The sequence below is a fragment of the Spea bombifrons genome, chromosome 4 (assembly GCF_027358695.1).
Source record: "Spea bombifrons isolate aSpeBom1 chromosome 4, aSpeBom1.2.pri, whole genome shotgun sequence".
In the NCBI taxonomy this organism is placed as follows: domain Eukaryota; kingdom Metazoa; phylum Chordata; class Amphibia; order Anura; family Pelobatidae; genus Spea; species Spea bombifrons.
In genome coordinates, this window is record NC_071090.1 from 4,186,908 (window position 1) to 4,206,477 (window position 19,570).

The 19,570-nt window shown below is 43.7% G+C and overlaps 1 protein-coding gene across 2 annotated transcripts; it reads right to left on the reverse strand.

Annotated features, from left to right (window-relative positions):
• Positions 1 to 629: 629 nt before the first annotated feature.
• ETV6 (ETS variant transcription factor 6) lies at positions 630 to 17,720 on the reverse strand. 2 transcript variants are annotated; one of them, XM_053462473.1, is made up of 8 exons: positions 17,256 to 17,720; positions 6,950 to 7,085; positions 3,629 to 3,793; positions 3,240 to 3,374; positions 2,605 to 3,147; positions 2,047 to 2,189; positions 1,334 to 1,434; positions 630 to 851 (listed from the first exon to the last, which is right to left on the reverse strand). In XM_053462473.1, the coding sequence occupies exons 1-8, from the start codon at positions 17,280 to 17,282 to the stop codon at positions 746 to 748; spliced, it is 1,356 nt and encodes a 451-aa protein (XP_053318448.1). In that variant the 5' UTR covers positions 17,283 to 17,720; the 3' UTR covers positions 630 to 745. The 2 variants fall into 2 exon arrangements, with proteins under 2 accessions (XP_053318448.1, XP_053318449.1); XM_053462474.1 differs by lacking the exon at positions 17,256 to 17,720 and adding an exon at positions 8,219 to 8,254.
• Between the last annotated feature and the right edge of the window lie 1,850 nt (positions 17,721 to 19,570).

A 19,570-nucleotide genomic window follows, 5' to 3' on the forward strand; every position in this document is an offset into this window, starting at 1 on the left:
TTCGGAAAGACAATCACAGGGGTACTTCGCAGAGTATGCCGTTTCACAGGACAAATAGTTATGCGGTTCACAAAGATGATGTCACAGGTAGTAAGTTTCGAGGAAGGGACGACGTGGGAGGTTCACAGAAACAGGAAGTGGCATCACAGACTTCGGTGACATCACAGACTAAAAAAAAATGATGTCAGAACAGTGTTTTTGTTTTGTGTCACTAGTGCAATTCCAGGAGGTGAAGTGAATGTTAAAAAAAAAAAATAAAATAAAAAAATAATGAGATTAGGAGGAGATTTCCACGTCAGAACTCATTCCCTCTGCTGGCGGGGAGGGGCGTTCTGTTTGCTGCCATGGGGTATATACATTTCTTATGCATTGCAAATACCTCCAAGGATATCTCTCAAGAAGTACAAATAATAATAATAAAAAAAAATTAAAAACACAAAATAAAAACCCAACTAAGGTTTCTAAAACTCAGATCCATTTCATCCTTCCTTGGGAAAAAAAAAATGCTTCACGTTGGCTGCCCAGCGCAGCAATCCTCCCTGAGAATTAGCAACATCCGGCGGTCCTGATAGTCCCGAGACAATATCCCTACAGTCTATACATACTTCCTATAGGTAATGGAGGCAGTGTTTTGGTTTTTTTTGCCCCAGTGGAGAGGACAGCCTTTGGCGTTCATCCTCCCGCTACATCCTCGCGTCTCATTCATCCACCTTTCACTTCGGGTACCGAGCCGAGGACGCGACCTTCAGCATTCATCCTCTTGATACATCTGCTCATCTAGTTCCTGCGATTCCAGATGTTCGAGGCGGTCTGTCCGGCCGCTCATAATCTCATCAGGCGTCTTCATGAATCTAGGGTGGGAAGATATAATAAGAGATATTATATTAAAGATGTTGTTCCACCTGCTCTGCTGAATTTGTAACTAAATGCATCCGTTGAACTCAAAAATAATTCGGTAATAAATTAAAATGTTTCCTCATTCATAGTTTACCCGTGAATAGAGCGTCCCACGGATGGAATGCTAGGATATATGACAACATGTAATATATTTTTGTATTAATGTAACGACCCATACAATATATGCATTCATTTGGGCAAATACAGTAAAAAGATGCATTAAAAAGTTGAAACAGGCGTAACAGATTTTTTTTAAAATCTTTTTATTAAGTAATTTTTTTGTATTTTTTTTTCTATTGTCGTTTTTACAGTTTTCCTATTTGAAGGCGATTTGTCACCTGTTTGCCCTAAAGGCTGCACCTGTTTGCCTGGTAAGGTTCCAAAAGTGCTCAGTAACTGAGACTGGGGAGGAATAATGAGTTGTATATTCTGTTACCTGAAGAGCAGCCTCTGTCCGGGTTCCTTACGGATTATGTTCAGTTTGTAGTAATGGCGGAGAGCACGAGACATCTTCTCGTATGTCATATTTGTTCTGTTCTGTTTGATCGGTCGGGAGAGAAAGAGGAATTAGCCAGGGAGTGGGGGAGACAGGGAGAAGGGAAAGGAGAGACATGGGGAGAGGGAGAAGGGGGGGCAGGGAGAAGGGAAAGGACAGACACAGGGAGAAGAAAGGGGGGAGACAGGGAGAAGGGAAAGGACAAACACGGGGAGAGGGAGAAGGGAAAGGACAGACACGGGGAGAGGGAGAAGAAAGGGGGGGACAGGGAGAAGGGAAAGGACAGACACGGTGAGAGGGAGAAGAAAGGGGGGGAGAGGGAGAAGAAAGGGGGGAGGGAGAAGGGAGTCGATGAGTTGAAATGTTTAAGGCCCCTGAAAACGTGCCGTTACGCTTATATTATCCCCAGAAGAAACAATTAACGAGAGAAAAGAGCTAAAAGGAGTGAAATTAAAACTAAAAACCATTCCTGCATTCGTTACGATTATCAGTCTTTCTATATTTTTTACTTTACAGTTTTTTGCTATTTTTTTTTTTATAAATTAATATCTTAGAGAAAGATTCCAGCCAATTAACAAGATCCCCAAAACTACAACTGTACATAAAAAACACCATAAAAAAAAAAAATAAAAAAAACTCCGGGCGCCCGGTACCTTGTGATTGCCCCAGAGACGCGCCAGTCCGTTGGGGTCGATGATCCGGAAAACCATCAACTCCTTATCCTCCCAGCGGATAAAATTCTCGTATCGGCTGTCGGACAGGAGCTGGTACACATAATCCCACAGCAGCCGGCAGTCTGCACACGGAAAGGCGAGAGGGTGAGGTCGGGAGAACAAGCGCGAGACCGCGACAATATTTCATTTCATTGGAATTTTAGTAAAAAAAAGTGATATTTTTTTTATGCCTAGAATGCAAGGAAACAAAAATAATCGGAAAAATCGGAAAGCTATACCCATGCGATTATTTATATATAACCCCATCCCGGGGTAGGTCAAAGAAATAGCGGGTTCACCAACCGCCTTATAGGTGCCTTCAGCTCACCTATTGATCTGTATATTTGGCACCGGTTTGAACGCAATACACAGATCAAAAATGGAGTAGATGTTTTTGTAAATTGTTCCTAAATGGTGGTTTTTTAACTTTTAATGGCCAACAAACCTCCCCCCTATGACTATGACCTTCCCATTGGATCAAAGACACAGCCAACAAACCTGCTATTCTGCCAATGGGCATGGCCTGCTCGTCTGGAGGGGACACGGACACCATAATGGGGTTCATGTACGCCATCTCCTCCCGATGGGACAGATTCATGGGTTTGCCTTCACGCTGTTGGCCATCGTCTGCCCCCAGCCTCGGTTGCTTGAATTCCATGGCGTGCCGCGGGTTTAGAAGAAGCGGGTGCATGATGGGGCTTGGCATGAGTTGAATGACCCGCTGGGTGTCTTGTCTTGGGCTACTAGCTTTGTTGATAGGGTCCACGGGGCAGTGGTTGGCTTCGGCGGGAGACACGGAGAGCGGGTAGGGGTCCTGAACGTGATGGTTGGTTTCACTTTGCAAGCGATGCAGACGTTCCGCGGGGGACGGACGGCGGAGGTTGGTATCCAGAGGGGAGCGTAGTGGGCGTGTCTCTTGATCGGGAGAATGGTGGTGGTTCGTGTTCATCGGTGAGCGGGAGCGGTGGAGCAGCTCTATAGTGGCTGTGTTCTGCGGGAGAGCATCGGAGGGTGTCCTTGAAGGCCTTTGCGGGTGATGATCTAAACCAACAAGAATCAGAAACAAACCTTCATCATAAGACTATTTTTCAGCAGGAGGGACTTATAAATATTTGCCGGGGGGGGGTGCTCACCATTGTGGTGGTTTTGGGGAAGAAGGACCTCAGGATGAGTATGTAGAGAGTTTCCTGAATGAAAGATGGTGGACTGGATCGCTCGCGACTTCCTCTGCTTCAGGATGTGCTGCAGAACCTCGTACAGAACGTCCCCTGCAGAAACCACACGTCACACCGTGAGAACACAATCAATGGATCCCACATCACATGACTAAGCGCCTCAGCGAGACACGCGGGAGGCTGTAGGTGTCCTGGGGCACTGGCCATCTAACACAGATCACAAAGACGTGAAATCTACATCTCCTGGTGGTGGGCGCTGGTTTATCATATCTGGTGGAGGACCTCACCCACCTTGGATAACCAGCACTTCCACCCCACCGCTTGACACCTCGATCCCACCACCTTACCGGAGTGGGGACAGCGGTATCTGAAGTCTTCCTTGGTGAGGAGCAGCAGGGCTTTCCCGTTCATCTCGAAAGTGTTGCTCTCTATGGGGTGCAGAGAAAATTCGATCTCTGCCCATCTCAGCCACTGGGAGACGTCCTCCCTGCTCCAGTGTGCAGGAGGAAGACCTGCAGGAGACACCCCAAAATATCATTACCAACCCAGCATGGCGCTACTACAATGGGGGGGGGAATAGTCCAGCCAGAAACCTGGTAGCCCAAAGAGCATTCGTCCAGCCTCAACACACTCAGGCTGGCCAAGACAACACATTCTAAAACTCACCAAACGGGTCACAGTAGGGCAATTCTGGGGCCACATTTTAAAATCGGCCTTATCGCCATAGCAACCAAACAGCTAGATGCAACATTCCATTGGTTGATATAGCGATCCGCATCATTGGGCGCTATAAAGCACCCTTCCGGTGTCATACCCCCCCCCTTGTGGCCATATTTAGAACTACAAAAAAAGAAAGACGGGCCATCCAGACTTTGGTGACTTGACTAATATTTCCTTTTATTAATTAAGCGCCAACAAATTACGCCGCGCTGTTCAATTTAATTGGGGCAATTAACACAAACATAACGAATATACATTAATCCATACAGACCTATCAGGAGCTGAGATATTTCACATTCTTGGTATCATTATTACTGAATTTGGTAACATTTTATTGCTCGGTTGTGTAAATGGTGTATAAACCGACGGGTCCCGACCTTTATTTATTTAATCTCGAGCCATTCCAAGGACCCTTAACCATCATGCATTTCATCTGTACAGGAAGAGATGTCACTTGGGCAGGAAATTTCCTGCGGTCAAACAGACTTTGCAGTGTGCCGTTATCACGCGGAACAGGCTTCTCCGGGCAGGCATGTCTCCACGGCAACCTCAAAGCCACAAAACGTGCATGCGCGTGTGGGGACAATACGCACTGACCTACTCAACCACCAGTGTTAAAGCACCACAACCTGCTAGATTATTTATTTGAAAGAGATATATAACAGTACAAGAGGTAGTTATTCATTCATTCATTCATTCGCACACACAGAAGTTACTAGGCATAAAAAATGAATATGGAAGGGAAAAAAACTATAGTTATTCAAGTAAGATTTTTAAATTTGTTAAGTTATGATTTCTTTAGCTTCTGCATGACACATCATATCTTCAAAATGAATAACATCTGATTCCGAGTCTATGAATGCACTTATTCTCTACCTGGTAAATGAATGTGAATAATATACTAGCATGAGATAATACTAGTATATACTGAGGGGGGGGGGTCAGGCAACTACATTTTTAAGCAATATATGCTAAATGCCGTGTTCCATACAATGGGTGGAGGTTCCCGCGGTACTACAGATAAAGGGTTAATTTTACCAAACGCCCGTCACACTTTGCTGGTTGCGTTCGTCATTTAGTTAGGAAGTGCCGGATTCTTCCAAGAAAGTCGCTGCGGCAGGAAACCTCATCAGCCCACGCAGGAAATTCCTTCCACTCCGAGCTCCCCAAATAGGAAATTTCCTGCATGTTCCAAGGGGAAGGGAGTCAAACAGCCCCCCCCCCCAAAAAAAATAGGGCTTATCGAACATCGCTTATTCTACAAAGCACCGGATGCGGAAAAAGAAAAGAAATCCAAAATATATATATATATAAAACGACCACTGGCCGATATTACGGAGTTTTAAATCTTAACACTTCGCTTGCCAGAAAGATCTGTAACCGGCACGGGTTCCACAAATATCACGGAAAAAAAATGTATATTGAGATAATTATTGCCCTTTCTCAAACACGAGGGCATAACCTATAGAATCAATAGGTGAAGCTCCATCTACAGTGGAACTATAACTCCCATGATGCTAAGACAGGATTTATTGCATTGGGCAAGCACCATAAGGGGTTAACAAACGGCGGTGAATGCTGGGTCCCTTAACTAGAAAAAATAACTCATGCTTTCCCGTGCGATTGTGCAAGTTCTGTTGCTTGAGAATTCCCCTTTTTTCGATGCCTCCTCATTTGTGAGAAGTTCCGGATATAACCGTCAAAGATATTTGGTGCATGCCTGTTCCAGGGCGGCGTAGCGCGTGCTGATTGGCTGAAAACCGGTCATCGTATTAATAGTAAAAAAGACACTATTTGGTTCAGAAAGCCAAATAATTTCTCCACTGGGGTAATTTTATGAGTTCTCTTATTTTTAGGACAATTTCAACATGTCATTCTAGCCTTTCGCAGCGGGACCCAGTCGGCAGGAGAGGCAATCCGCCGCCCCGAGGCATGTTCTTTTGGGGTAGATTCAAGGAGAAAGAGAAGCATTTGTGCACCTTTTCTTCCGCCAATCTTTCTGCATTATTCTGGTCTCTCGATACTTTTACGCAAAAAGGGCAGAGCGGAGAAGTGGATGAAGGAAAAAAGACACAGGGAGAAGGGGACGAAGAAAGAAGACACAGGGAGAAGGGGACGAAGAAAGAAGACACAGGAAGAAATGGATAAAGACGAAAGACACAGAGAGAAGCAAACAAAGAAGAACAAGAAAGGCAAGAGAAGAAGCAGAGCTGCATGAAAGGAGACCGGGCCAGAGAAGGTTGAGAGAGCTTAAGAGAAAGTGAATGAGAGGACGAGAGAGTGAGCGACAGTGTGAGAGAGCATGAGCGAGTGAATGGCAATATAACATAATGGATGTGGGCGAGGTTGTGTGTGTGGGGGGGGTTTAGCATTTTATCCTTGGACCCAAGAAGCACAATGCATTGGGCCGGCCCTGGACAGCTTCCTAGGGGGTCTGAGAAGCTGGGGGGTGCCACCACAAGGTGTCTTCCCTATGATAGGAGGCAAATGGATGCTGGAGGCACAACCAGGAAAATAGTTCTCCTAGGAATGCTGGGTTCCAACAACCGCTGCATCATCCCAAAATATTGTTGCAACGCTAATCCACGCTTTAACCCCTTCCTTGTTTGCTATGACTCTAAACACTCTCAGCCAGGTTTTGGATTTGAAACCCAACTACTCTTAACATGGTTCTTCTTCTTAACACACGCTAAGAGGGACTGAGCCTCAGAGACACACGACGCACGCAGGCAGGCAGCCCAGCGCATGCGTCGGGGGCTCCACGGTCAGCGTTTATTCCCCAGAATCACACAGATGGTAAATTTTATTTCTGTAACAATTATACGTTTTTTTGTGGCATTTTCACTTAAGGCTGGTAGTAAGTCGGTCGACGGGGAGGAGAAGGGGTGGTGGAGAAGGAGAAGGGGTGGCGGAGGGGTACGAGAGGCAGGCGCGGGGAGGGTACTCACGCAGGTGTGCCGGCAGCCTGACTGCGTCCTCTTCCATCCTGTAAGAGCGCGGCGCAGGGGCATGGAGTACCGACGGAGAGGACGGGTGGCAGTTCCGCGCTGGGCTTTCGGGAGGCGAGAAGGAAGTTTGCTCCTGCTGGGAGATTCAAGAAGAAAAAAAAAGAGAAAAATAAATAATATTATAAAGACCCATTCGGCCCCCGTCTAGTCGCCCGTATCTCCTGCTGTAACGACTCAAACCTTAATCAGTGGTTGGTCTCGTCTTAGATTCAGGAGCCGTATGTCTATCCCATGCATGTTTAATACCCTCACTGTATTACCCTCTACCACCTCTGCTGGGGGTTATTCCACTTATCTACTACATTTTCAGCAAAAGTATTTTGCATCTATCATTTCTTATCGTTGTTTTTTTAAAGCAGGTTAAATGTACTTTGCAGTATAACTTTCTTTGCAACATTTATAGATGATTTCTAGCGCAGGAGGTGTTGCGAGCAATCACTCTCATCAAGGCCAGCCATCCACTCCTGCGAAACCGTATGTAGCACATGCTTAGCGGGTTCAATGCGTAAACACAGTAACCATGGAAACACACGATGGATCTTTTTTGTTTTCCTAAACTCATTCAAATTTCAAAAGGCCGCCGCTTAACAACTGGGGAGAGGTAACTAAATGGGGAGGAATAATCACGCAGATCCTGAGAACAGGAAGAGAGGATGGCCGATGCCATGGTATAGCAGCAGCGCTACCATATGCATTCTCCAGGGCCCCAGACCGCAACCCCGCTGAGCTCTACCTCGGATAGCGGGAATATGATGTCATAGGCCAGCAGCAGAGGGAATGGCAGGTGTCTCTGCCCTTTTTTTAAAAAAAAACTAATTTTTAGGAAAGGCAACAGCCTATCAGTGCCCGGGTGTGGGTCACGTGATAATTAAGTGTTCCCAGCACACAAAAAAAGCATTATAAAACATAGCTGGGCTCTAGAGCTGACGCTCTTTAACCCTTTGCTTCTTGGGCTGCTAGTAGTACATTTGGTGAAGCCAACGCTCCTAATCTCAGGTGAAGGGAATCGGGGATAAGAAACCACAAGCGCTGCTGCCGAGGAACACGACTCCCATCACGGTCAGCCAAACCAAGCTGGCACAACCCGCCACTCCCACTCAATCTGATCCACAACGTTTTGATGTTGCCCCGTGGCCCTCGCCGAGTTAACCCTTTGCAACCCTCTCCCTGCTGCTGAGCTTTGTAACTTTGCGACGTGTCTTTTCTCACCTCCTCTCGTTTATCAGTCCACCCCGTCTCTATCTCTCCCTCGCCTTTTTTTTCTCCACTATTTTGGGCTTCTCTCCTTTTTTTGTAACCCCACCTCGTGCTCTCCCTGCAGCTCTCCCTGCGGCCCCCCCACCCCCATCTGCTTCTGGCTACCATTCTGCTTGTGAAGGATTCACTTTCCCTTCCTAGTTTCCATTTCTCCTTCTTTCCCCTCATCTCTCCACCCCCTCCATGCACTTCCTTCTTTCCTTTTTCTTTCAATGCGATAATCGGGGGGGGGGGGATTTGGGAGATTGATATACCTGAAATGGGACCCCACATACAAAAATTAGCCTGGGTGCACATGGGTTAAAAGATACTTCATGTTATTTGGGAGAGTCACCGCGACTCTCACCCCCTGGATCGAGCCCAACGTGAAACGGAAGTGAAGAAACCAACTGAACTGGTCGGACGAGCCATGAGTCAACTTGGAAAAGCCCAGACCCAGCTATCTGAGTTGATCACACGTGAGCCTCTGCTTATCCGTGATCTGTGTGCATGAGCGCACTCCCCCGAACACTGGGTAAACACGGACCGACAGATCGGCCCCATTCGGCCCCCGTCTAGTTTCTCCTGCTGTAAAGACTCAAACCTTAATCAGTCGTTGGTCTCGTCTTAGATTCAGGAGCCATATGCCTACCCCATGCATGTTTAAATTACCCCACTATGTTACCCTCTACCACATCTGCTGGGAGGCTGTTCCACTTATCTACAGCTCTCTCAGTAAAAGTAAAACTTCCTTACTCTAAACCTTTGACCCTCTAAATCCCTTCTGCTCCCAAAGCCGCAGGAGCCTACAGGAAAAGTCCCCCCAAGAACCGTGTAAGTCACACCCTTCATAAACGGACGTGGAATATACGGCGTGAGCGGCGTCTCTGCGCGAATTCTGTGGCCCTTTACCCCGGGCAGATCTAACACAGAATGCACGTTTTCAATATGTCAGAAAATATACATTTTAATAAAACCGCATCAATTATTTGATATTGATACAAAACATCTAAAATGTTCAGAAAACAAACAAAAAACAGCGTGGCTGCTGCTTAAACCTGTGGCGGGACAAATACCCACTTATGACACGATAACATTAATTTGCCCCCCTTATACAGGCTGTGATGTCATAACACGTTATATAGGGGTATCTGGCTGAAGCCCTCCTTCTGATGGGGGTCAATCTCCTTTTTTTGCCATTTCTAAATAATAAAAATAATAATAATAATAATAATAAAAATAATAATAATAATAAAAATAAAAATAATAAAAATAATAATAATAATAAATGATTGTCTCTGCGGCTGATGAAGACACGCGGCACGAGCAGGGTTGCAGCTCTCCCAAAAACGTTGTTTTTTTTAAATAGAATTAACGAAACTCGGTAGAAATTCGCTTCAGGCACAGGTGGGAAATTCCCCCAACAAACCAAGACTTCACTTTTTTTTTTTTTATCCTTTCGAACGTCAACAAAAGGTAATAGGAGGTCATTCACTAAGAATTTATTTTCCTTGCCACGACTTGCAAGGCCAGGGATCACGGAGCTTACACCCAAAAAACATGCGCCGAAAGTCAATGTAGACCCGGAACTGGAGCTCGACACCCAACGCTTAATATTTTAGCTGATACCATATATCAGACGGGGGCCCTAGGGCGACCTTGGTCTTGCTGTTTCTTGGTCCTTCCCATCCACCCTCATTCCATATTTGGAATGGTTTGGCCCACCAAGGAGCTACTGGGAATAGAAGGCCATACTAGCCTGTCGAGTTGCTCTCTATGGTTTTTCCAAACCCAAGCACGTTTATTAAGATCGTGAAGAGCGGTGGGCTTTCTCTGTTGTCTACATGGAACGATCTTGGCTACATAATGAAACGAGTTAGCCGTCACGCTAATTGCATACAAGAGAACCTTCTCCTTAACGCCCATGCGTAGGTGGGGAGGTCGTCTTGTGTCGATGCCAAGTACAGGAGAAGGATAACGCTATTTCCAAGGAATGTGGCACCAGAAGGGCGTCTGGAAGGGCTGGCACCGACATGAAAAAAAAAACGGGGCGGTTAATGAGTGGGGTCGGGAATTTACAGCAGACAAAAATAAAGCCAACAAACGTATACTCAGCAAAACTCACACTCAAATATGAATTGGCCGTTGGACCTGTCTTAGTTCCAGGAGCCGTATGCCTCCCCCATGCGTGAGCCAATGTACATAACTCATTACCGCACCACTTAGTCAACATGGCCAGTCTACAACGAGGGGTTTTTTTTTTAACTAGAAAAGCCCATGCATTCGCATTCTCTCTTATCTTCATTCGTCTCCCCAGCTGTAAGGGAATGAGGAAGCGGGGAATTTTCTGTTGCAACTGCAAACCCTTAACCCGGTATATCCCATACCCTCCATAACTCCTCCATCTTCCTAAATCAAGGTCAAGCCCTCGCTATAGCCAGGCCCAAGATGGCACTGACATCATCAGGAGGCCTCGGGCCTTAAAGTGCCGGGGCCACCTCGTCATCATTCCTGGGTATAGCCACTCGAAGCCAGGCGCTGCACTCACGCTGCACTCACGCTGCACTCACGCTGCACTCACGCTGCACTCACGCTGCACTCACGCTGCACTCACGCTGCAAGGGTTCCCTAAAAACAAAGAGGCAGCATTCCTCGTAGCCAAAGAGAGACAAGATCCTTGCCTCTCTCGTCAGCCATTGGATGCACAATGTTCCAATTTAGAATGTGGAGTCACACTTTGACTCCTCTGGCAAAACTCTGAATAATGTTCTTGGCGGCTCCATTGTTCTCCCGTGGGCTGAAATGTCCGAATGTACAAACGGTACTTGGAGGGCAAGATGCAGTTCCAGAGGGTAATTCTGTCTCGCTGGCCACGACCAGATTAACGGGGAAACCGATCCAAAACCGGGGGGTCAGGGTGACACAGGGCAAGCAGCCATTGTACAATTATAGACAGACAGCTGTATGTACACAGGTTGTTCAAACACGAAATGGCAAACATATAGAAGCCTAAGTACGTATCTAAAAGTCACGGGGCATGAAGTGAGTGCAAACGGGACAAAGGAGACACGGGAGGTTTCTAAACGAGCCGACTTTATCTTTTATTATATAATTCATTTTTCAATAATTAAAGGCACCGTCCGGCCTACTCTGCTGATGGCATCGCCTCTTTAAGTAAATTCGGGATTAGAAACAAGATTCCCGGGACTAATGGATGCCAAAAATCCAGAAATAATTCAGTAAAACGTTGTGTTATTTATTATTTTACAGGGAATGATTGTCATGTGACACTGAGGAAGCCCATGATAGGCTGTTGCCATAGACAACGAATAAACCTGCTTAAAGCAGAGAAAATCTTCCAATGTATAAGATATCTTTCAGCATCAGAATAAATAGAGAGATACAATGAATAGAAATATAGAATCTGCCGGCAGATCGGCCCCAATCGGCCCCCGTCTAGTCTACCCCTTCTTCCTGCTGTAAAGACTCCTTAATCAGATTACCTTAACATGAATGTTTAAATCCCCTCGCTGTATTAGCCTCTACCACTTCTGCTGGGAGGCTGACCCATTTAACTACCCCCTTTTTAAATTGTATAATTTCCCCAAATCTAGGACAATTGTTGTAGTTTTTACTGAACCGGGGGGGGGGGTCAGTGATGCACACACTTTAGTGACATCGGCAACTCGGTAACAAAAAACAAAACAATTAAAAAAAACTAATTTTCGGAAAATCGAAAGTTTCTGTACTAAAAAAAAACAAAACGTGTTAAACGGCAGGGAGTGAAAAAGTTTGGGTTTACATGTTATTTTTTTAGTAAAAACTTAGTTTTAGCGAGTTATAGAAAACAGGCTGATCCGGTTCCCCAATGGGTGTAATAACGCACATGTTATATATCACGGGGCGGACTAATTCCTAAAGCCACGTAAATGCAGCACCTGCCGGTACCCAGTTTTTTTCCAGCGTTTACATTGACCTTTTAGAGGCATTCCTGGAAACTCTCAACATCTTACCCCGGGTCTCAGGGTTTTTGCCCCATTTTCGGGGTGAAGGGGCAGATTCTCCGGGTCGCGCAGCCATCAGCGAACTCATTCATACTCTTCATTGATTGACTGCAGTATGTTATGGCAGATATCCCTGCTTGAATACAGGTGACTCGATTAAGTTGATCTTTAAATAATGACAAGTCAAGGTTCCCATGACGACCGGTTTTAGAGCCGTTATGGTAACACATTTGGCGAGTCGCTGCGTAGAATCTTCACAATGGGCTATTAAAGGGTTAATATTTTAAGACTCTCGGGGTCCAGCCGGCACCTATAGTCACAGAAGCCCCTCTTAATCAACCATCGCTGGACGTTCTGCGCATGCACAGGTATCGGGGGGGGAATCACACTGCTGAGGGCCCAATGCAATAACTTTCTAATGTTAACCGGACTATTCCAACCGGGGCCGTAACGCCAAATATCCCATTAACGGTAACCAATCAAAAAGCAGATCCACCGACCGGCAGCCATCTTGAGATTTCAGTGATTATCTGCCATTCAAGCAGATCGAGGAGAACGAGAAAGCGAAAACTTCCTTATTGCCTTAGTCAACAACCTGAGGCAAACGGATCGCACACACACCCAATAACTCCCCCTCCTTACATTTCTAAGGAATTTACCCCAATCTGCACAAAAAAGGCAATTTTTATAAATTTTCTTCTTTTTAAAGCAGTTTTTGTAGAACATAATATTTTCAGGCAGCTGCATATCAGCCATTTGCATGAGTTCTCGTTCTGTTATCTGAGCCCCGATCCTATAAACACCCCGACTCCTTATAATACTGCCTGTGGGGGACAATAGAATGGCTCAGTCTTAATCACCCAGTCGGACTCTCTGACTAATGAAAGTCTGTTGAAGAACGGACTTCATTAGACCAATAAAATTAATAAATGATGCATCGAAGCCAAAACACGAACGTGAATTTAAACGCGTTTCTGAGTAATTTAAATATTTCTTACACAATAAAATTTATACATATATTTAAAAAAAAACAAAACCCCAAAAAAATGCTGAGCTTCATGGATCCCAGAAAAAAAGCTTTGATAGTATATAGCGCCTGCATCAAATATACTATAGCTGTTATATTACACTCTTCCGTGTATCCATTTTTATACAAAAGTCTACAAACATTTGGACATGAACCTTTTAATAAAATATATACATTAATAATACTAAAAATAATAATATGCAAAATATACTGTTTATATTAATAATACTACTAAAAGTAATAATACTAAAAATAATAACACAATATATAAAATATAAATAATACGTAAAGTTCCGGTAATAATAATTATAAATTTATAAGATATATATTAATAATACAATACTAAAAATAATATATAAAATATAAATATTAATAATACTAAAAGTACCGGTAATAATAATACTAATTAATAAAATCTATATATATTAATACTAAAAGTAATAATAATAAATGTATAAAATATAAATATTAATAATACTAAAAGTAAAAGTAATAATAAAAATACTAAAAATAAAAATAAACGTATAAAATATAAATAAAATCGATAATTTTGTTTAAACCCAATCGTGAGAAGCGCGGTATGGGTTAAATTCCTTATCTATAATTCATCCTTCCCCTTAATAAGTTTTGGCTCGCAGTTTTGTCTTTGTGACTCAAGTTCCAAATATCTGATTGCGAGGACTTGGAAGGAACCCTTTGTGGAGCTGAGTTTTTAACCGGCGGTGGAGCCGGTTCGGGGCAATATTACACGGAAACTCCCATCAGGCAGGTAACCGGAGTTTCCAGGTAACCGGAGACGGGGATACGGGGGGGGGGGGCTTTTCATTTTCCAACCAGCTGCCCCCTAACCTTTCAGTTACAGGACCGGGTTACGATTATTAATAGAAAGAATTCAATATATCCTCAGGGTCACCTCATAAAAACATATAATATCATGCCTGCCAACTGTCCCGCTTTGCACAGGACAGTCCCGATTTTGGGGCTCTATAACACTGAGCAGGACAGTGGTAGAAGTCATCACGTCAGCGGGATTGGGAGCATGCGCACCAGCGCTACCCCCAAGCTTCGCCCTCCGCGTCCCCCTTCACCAAGGGTAGAAGTTGGGAGGAATCCAATATGGCGGCCGGGACAGAAGATGGGATCAGTGATTATATATATATAGTGTCATGTAGTAAATAAAAATGTTAATAGTTATTCAACGATAAACATAAACTGACACTAACATCCCACTGTACAACGCCGTGGAATATGATGGCGCTATATAAATCATTAACTGATCTAAATGATTTTTTATTTTAATTTTACATTACAGATCTTCCAGCTAAAAAAAAATGTAGGCCCCCTCTCTGCGATCCAGCGCCCTTTCCCTTTCACTACAGTGCACCTTCCCCTATCTGCAGGGCAGTTCCTAGGGGAGGTTGAGGGGCCCAGGGCCAATTTCACTTACCCTCAACCGTGCAAACCTTCCTCAGTGCCAGACAACAAAGAAAAACAATGAAATCACGTTTTCTCGTGGCCGTTGTAGATCGATGGAGCCCTTGTTATACACCTGGGCCTAGGGGTGCTGCCTGGCAAAGGACTGGCAGATGCTGGTAAAAATACAATGTTTCTAACTCTATAGAATATGTGACTGTCCCTTTAATTTAATTTTATACAAATCTGTATTTGCATATTGGGGTTCAAAATTAGAATACCAGGCAGCCAATGGGAGACCAACAGGAATCCTTATTCACGGTTCTACTGGAAAGCTCTCCCATTGCTTTTAATGGGCTTCCTTCCTCAACACCGATTGGCTGCTTCAAGAAGCCAATCAGTGCCAAGAATCGTCAGACCACAGAGGAGGAGGCCTTCTGCATCTTCAGAGCTGCAACTTCTACTTAAAGGAAGTGTTTTAAACTCAGTTTGTAACGTTGAAGATTGTGTATAATTATTATTTAATTTATTAAGCGCCAACATATTCCACAGCACTGTACAATTTAAATACGCGGCGGTTAACAAACATTTACACATTCAGACACAACAGGACCTGAGGATCCGGCCCTCTAGCCTTACGGTACCTTCACACAGGAATGGAGGGCTTCTGAGGGCGCCGCGCGTGAGCTTACAATCTAAAAACGGTGGAAATTACTGAAACCCTCCCTGCAAACTCGTGTAAATTACCGGTTAACGGCACAAACAGAACGAACGCGTTTATATCACGCGAATCCATGTCAGGGAGGGGTAGTTTACCAAGAATACGAGATTATGCCTTTTTCCAGGAAATTGAATGTTCTGCCATAGAAAAGCAGGAAGTAAGTGATAATATAAACTAGATTGCAGAATATTAACTGCCGCGGCCCCCCCAACTGCAATTTAACCATTATCTTGCCAAGACCTCACATGTTATTAAATCTAAAAAAAATTATATATATATATATATATATATATATATATATGTATATATATATATTTATTTATTAATTCCTGTGGGGAAAAAATAATACAAAAAATAAAATAAATTATTATATAATATATATATATATATACACACATACACATATATATATACATAGCATCAAAATGTTAGAAAAAATACAGTAAGAACTAAAAAAATAATAATAAAAATTCCAGTTAAATACAGTTTTTTTTGAACATGATTTCTAGAGTGTTCTAGGTCACCCAATTTTGGGCCCATCACCCCCAGTTACATAGGGTGAAGTTCAGGGGTGTCCCATGCATTTAGATGTGATGCCTATGGGAAGGTGTATAACGCCACAACCCTTGCCAGGCTCTCCCTATCAGGAAGCGAGTATTCAAATCAGAATTACCCTGTTAGAATGTAGCGGTGCTGCTACCCCATAGGCCAATTTAAACACAGGAACAATCCATAAAATAAGTAAATTAACCCCAACAAGCCTTATCAATAACATTTTAGCCACTTAATCTGGGAAACATTGTTTATATTATTTTTACCTAATTTTAAATTTGAATGTTTCATTTTCATATGAAAACTGTTTCTCTATATTGTACTTTTAAAATGTAGAATTTGTTACGATGATAAAATATTCTGTATTTATTCTAAATGATAGCATTACAAATAATTTCAAAAACATAAATATCATTTTTTAAGTTGAAAAAAAAAAATTGGGTTATTGGCAGAAAAAAGACCCATAAAACTAGCTGAAAGTATATTGATTTGTATTAAATTATTTTCTCGATTATGAAAAAAAATTGCCTGGCCCACCTGCCTCAAAATAATAATAATAATAATAATAATAATAATAATAATAAAATAAAAAGTACAAAAAAAATAATAATAAAAAAATAAAAAAAAAAGTACAAAAAAAATTAATAATAAAAATATTAATAAAAAAAAAAGCAAAAAAAAAAAGAAAAATTATTTACTGGCGTTGTTGTTGAGTTTCTGGATTATATACAATTCTTGGAAGCTTAATTTAGAATTCTAACAACCGAGTCCTACTTCCTCATTCAAGGAAGTCGTCCTAAAAGTAATTAGGATCCATTCCGCCAAGACTTGGTCATCAGGTTTATGAAAATGTTTTGCGTAATGTACATTATAGTATGTTTCATATATAATGTATACATATTTATATATATATAAAAAACCCTCTTTTCTGTAAATATGCGTAGGTAGTCGCGTGTGCTGGTGAATTATACCTGTGCTGGATTAACTCATTGTTATCAGATACAAAATGTTTATATACATTGTAACAAAACAAAGACAAGCGATTATATGTTTAAGGCAAGACAGAACTCAAATGTAACATTAAGTATCGTTAAGTATCGGTGTCTGCGGCCGCCCACCTTGTGCACTACAAGACATCACTACCTGCAAGACACCACTACCTGCAAGACACCACTACCTGCAAGACACCACTACCTGCAAGACACCACTACCTGCAAGACACCACCCGGGCATATTTAAGGACCAAGCCGGACAGTTCTTGTTGAAAAGAAGCAAATACTTGAAAGGACTCACCTTAATGCAACACTGTGCAGAAGACATGGCCAGGAGTGGTAGTCCCTGTTTGTAGGGTGGTAAAAGGGGGGAGGGGGCAAAGAGTGGGTGCCCCTGTCCCCCCTTGGCTCCCAGAATTTAGCACATTGTACCCCAGGGTGCTGATGCAGTCATCTAGAGTAGTACTGAGCCTTGCAGTGCAGAGGAAGAGGCAGAAGAAGCTGTTGCTTTTTTTTCTTCTTAGTGTTTTGCAGGTCTTGTTTGGGGTAATTTCTGGGGGTTTTGGGGTTTCCAAAGGTTGTTTGTTTGTTTGTTTGGTTGTTGGTTTTTTTGTTTTCCTTCCTGGAAGAGAGAAACTAAAAAAAAAAGGCAGAAGTGAAGATCCCCCCTTCCTCCCTCCAGCTCATTGATCTCAAAGTGTGCAAGTCCTGAAAGTGACGTGTATTCCCAGCACTTAGCTCCGCCTCTTAAAGGGCCAGCGCACCAGGAAGCAGGGCAGGCACAGACAGGGAAATGTCAGGGATGGGAGGCAGGGCAGGGGGGAAAAAAAGGGGGGGGGGAGGAGGGGGAGAATGTGTGGGGGAGGGGCGGTGAAAAAAAAGGAAGGAATGTGGAAAATGAGGAGGAAGGGGAAGGCAGATGCACTAAGCAAAGGGTAGGAAGAGAGAGTGGTGGGTGAGGAGAGGTGGGGGCAGGTGGGGAAGAGGAAGAGTAGGGGTATTGGGGGTAAGTGTGATGGAGAGGTGAATAGGGGCTGGAATTGGGGAAGCAGATTGGGAAGGGAAGGTGCAAGAGAAATGGCACAAGGAAGAAAGATATGCTCATATCATACAAGTCATTCTATTAATTATAATCATATTCTATATAATGGATAGGTGGGAGAAAAAGTCTAATAGGAAAAATCTAAAAAGATGTTAAAATCAAGGGGAAGGAGATTAAAGGGTTAAGTGACTGTTAGACATGATAAGCAGCTGCACTTTCCAGGGCAAATCCTTCCTGGCAAGGAAATAGTTGTGAAAGATACAATGTTACAGCGTAAAATATTATTATTTATTATTATTATTTATTATTATTATGGTTATTATTATTTATTATTTATTATTGTTATTATTGTTGTTTGTTGTTGTTATTATTATTTATTGATTTGCGCCATCATATTCCATCCGTGTTTTAATATTGTCTGGGAAAATCCGAAGTATAAATCCTTTTGGAAAGTGATTATTTTCTGGAGATTCAGCTTTCTGAACTCAAATGATCCCAGAAATATACCGTGAACGTGTTAATAAAGAGGGGTTCACAATCACGGACGGTGAAAGGGGTTTTATATGCTTTATGCTTCGAGCAGCCAATCAGTGGCAAGAATCGTCAGACCATGGAGGAGAAGGGCAGTTGCTGCAGCAGTGCTGCAGCTTCTAGCTCAGACAGGGTGTCATTGACATTAAACTGTCCCGTAGGCAGTGTAACCGAACACAATGTCGCAATCCGTGCACCTGCTACACACGGGCTCTACCGACCCGATTCCTGCCATTCTAAACATGGAAAGAACTAAAAACATAAAGGAAGCGGGGGTTTCGTTTAATGAAAGGCGGCCTCTGTTTTGGGGGCAGAAGCGAGTGATTTGTGAAAAGCTGCGCTGCGCCTTTAAGACAATGTACCCGGAAATGTCAGATCTGGTTACAGAGACATGGCTGGGAAATGAGGAAGGACGAGAGAAAGAAATGGAGGGGGAGGCAGAGGAGGAGGAGGAGGGGAGAGCTCCGAGAGGCGGGAGGGAGGGCCGTGGGGTGCGATCTGGCCAGGGGTAGGTGAGGGGGGGTGGGGGGGAATGGGGAGCTGTTAAGGCGTCGAGACAAAGTGAGACACGGAGACCGGGGATAAAGGACAACGAACAAAAGAAAGAGAGAAAGGAACGGGGAGGAATTACGGACGCAACGAACTAAGCAGCTGATCAACTATGTCCTTGTTCCATACCTCCCAACTATCCCTGTTTACGAGAGACAGTCCTTCTGTGCTGTGGCATATTATGGCCTAGACTGACAGATCCAGGGGGGGCGGCAGTCCCTCTGCTTCCTATTGGCCGATCCGGCTCCCGGCGGCACTATTGCTGAAAGGGCCGGTTAAAAGGCAGATTATTATATTCCCAAGCGAGCCGTTAACACTATGGAGGAGCGGGCACGGCCTCCATGTTTTGTTCCCGCCCCGGGGGCCGCAAGTCTTCTAAGCAGTAAGGGTGGTCAGGCCTAGGGCAGCGGAAGATAAATACGGTACTGTCTCTTTGGGACCCAAATTCTATAAGTCTCTTTTTCCTCCCCTGATGCCCCGCTTCTCCGGAAGCT

Bases quoted from the DNA above. Each gene is read 5' to 3' on its own strand.
- ETV6 (XM_053462473.1), bottom strand. From the start codon at position 17,282: ATGTCTTCTGCACAGTGTTGCATTAAG. The intron at 7,086-17,255 runs GTGAGTCCTTTC...TGAATCTCCCAG, and splicing joins CTGCACAGTGTTGCATTAAG to CAGGAGCAAACTTCCTTCTC. The intron at 852-1,333 runs GTAACAGAATAT...TTCCCACCCTAG, and splicing joins GGACAGAGGCTGCTCTTCAG to ATTCATGAAGACGCCTGATG.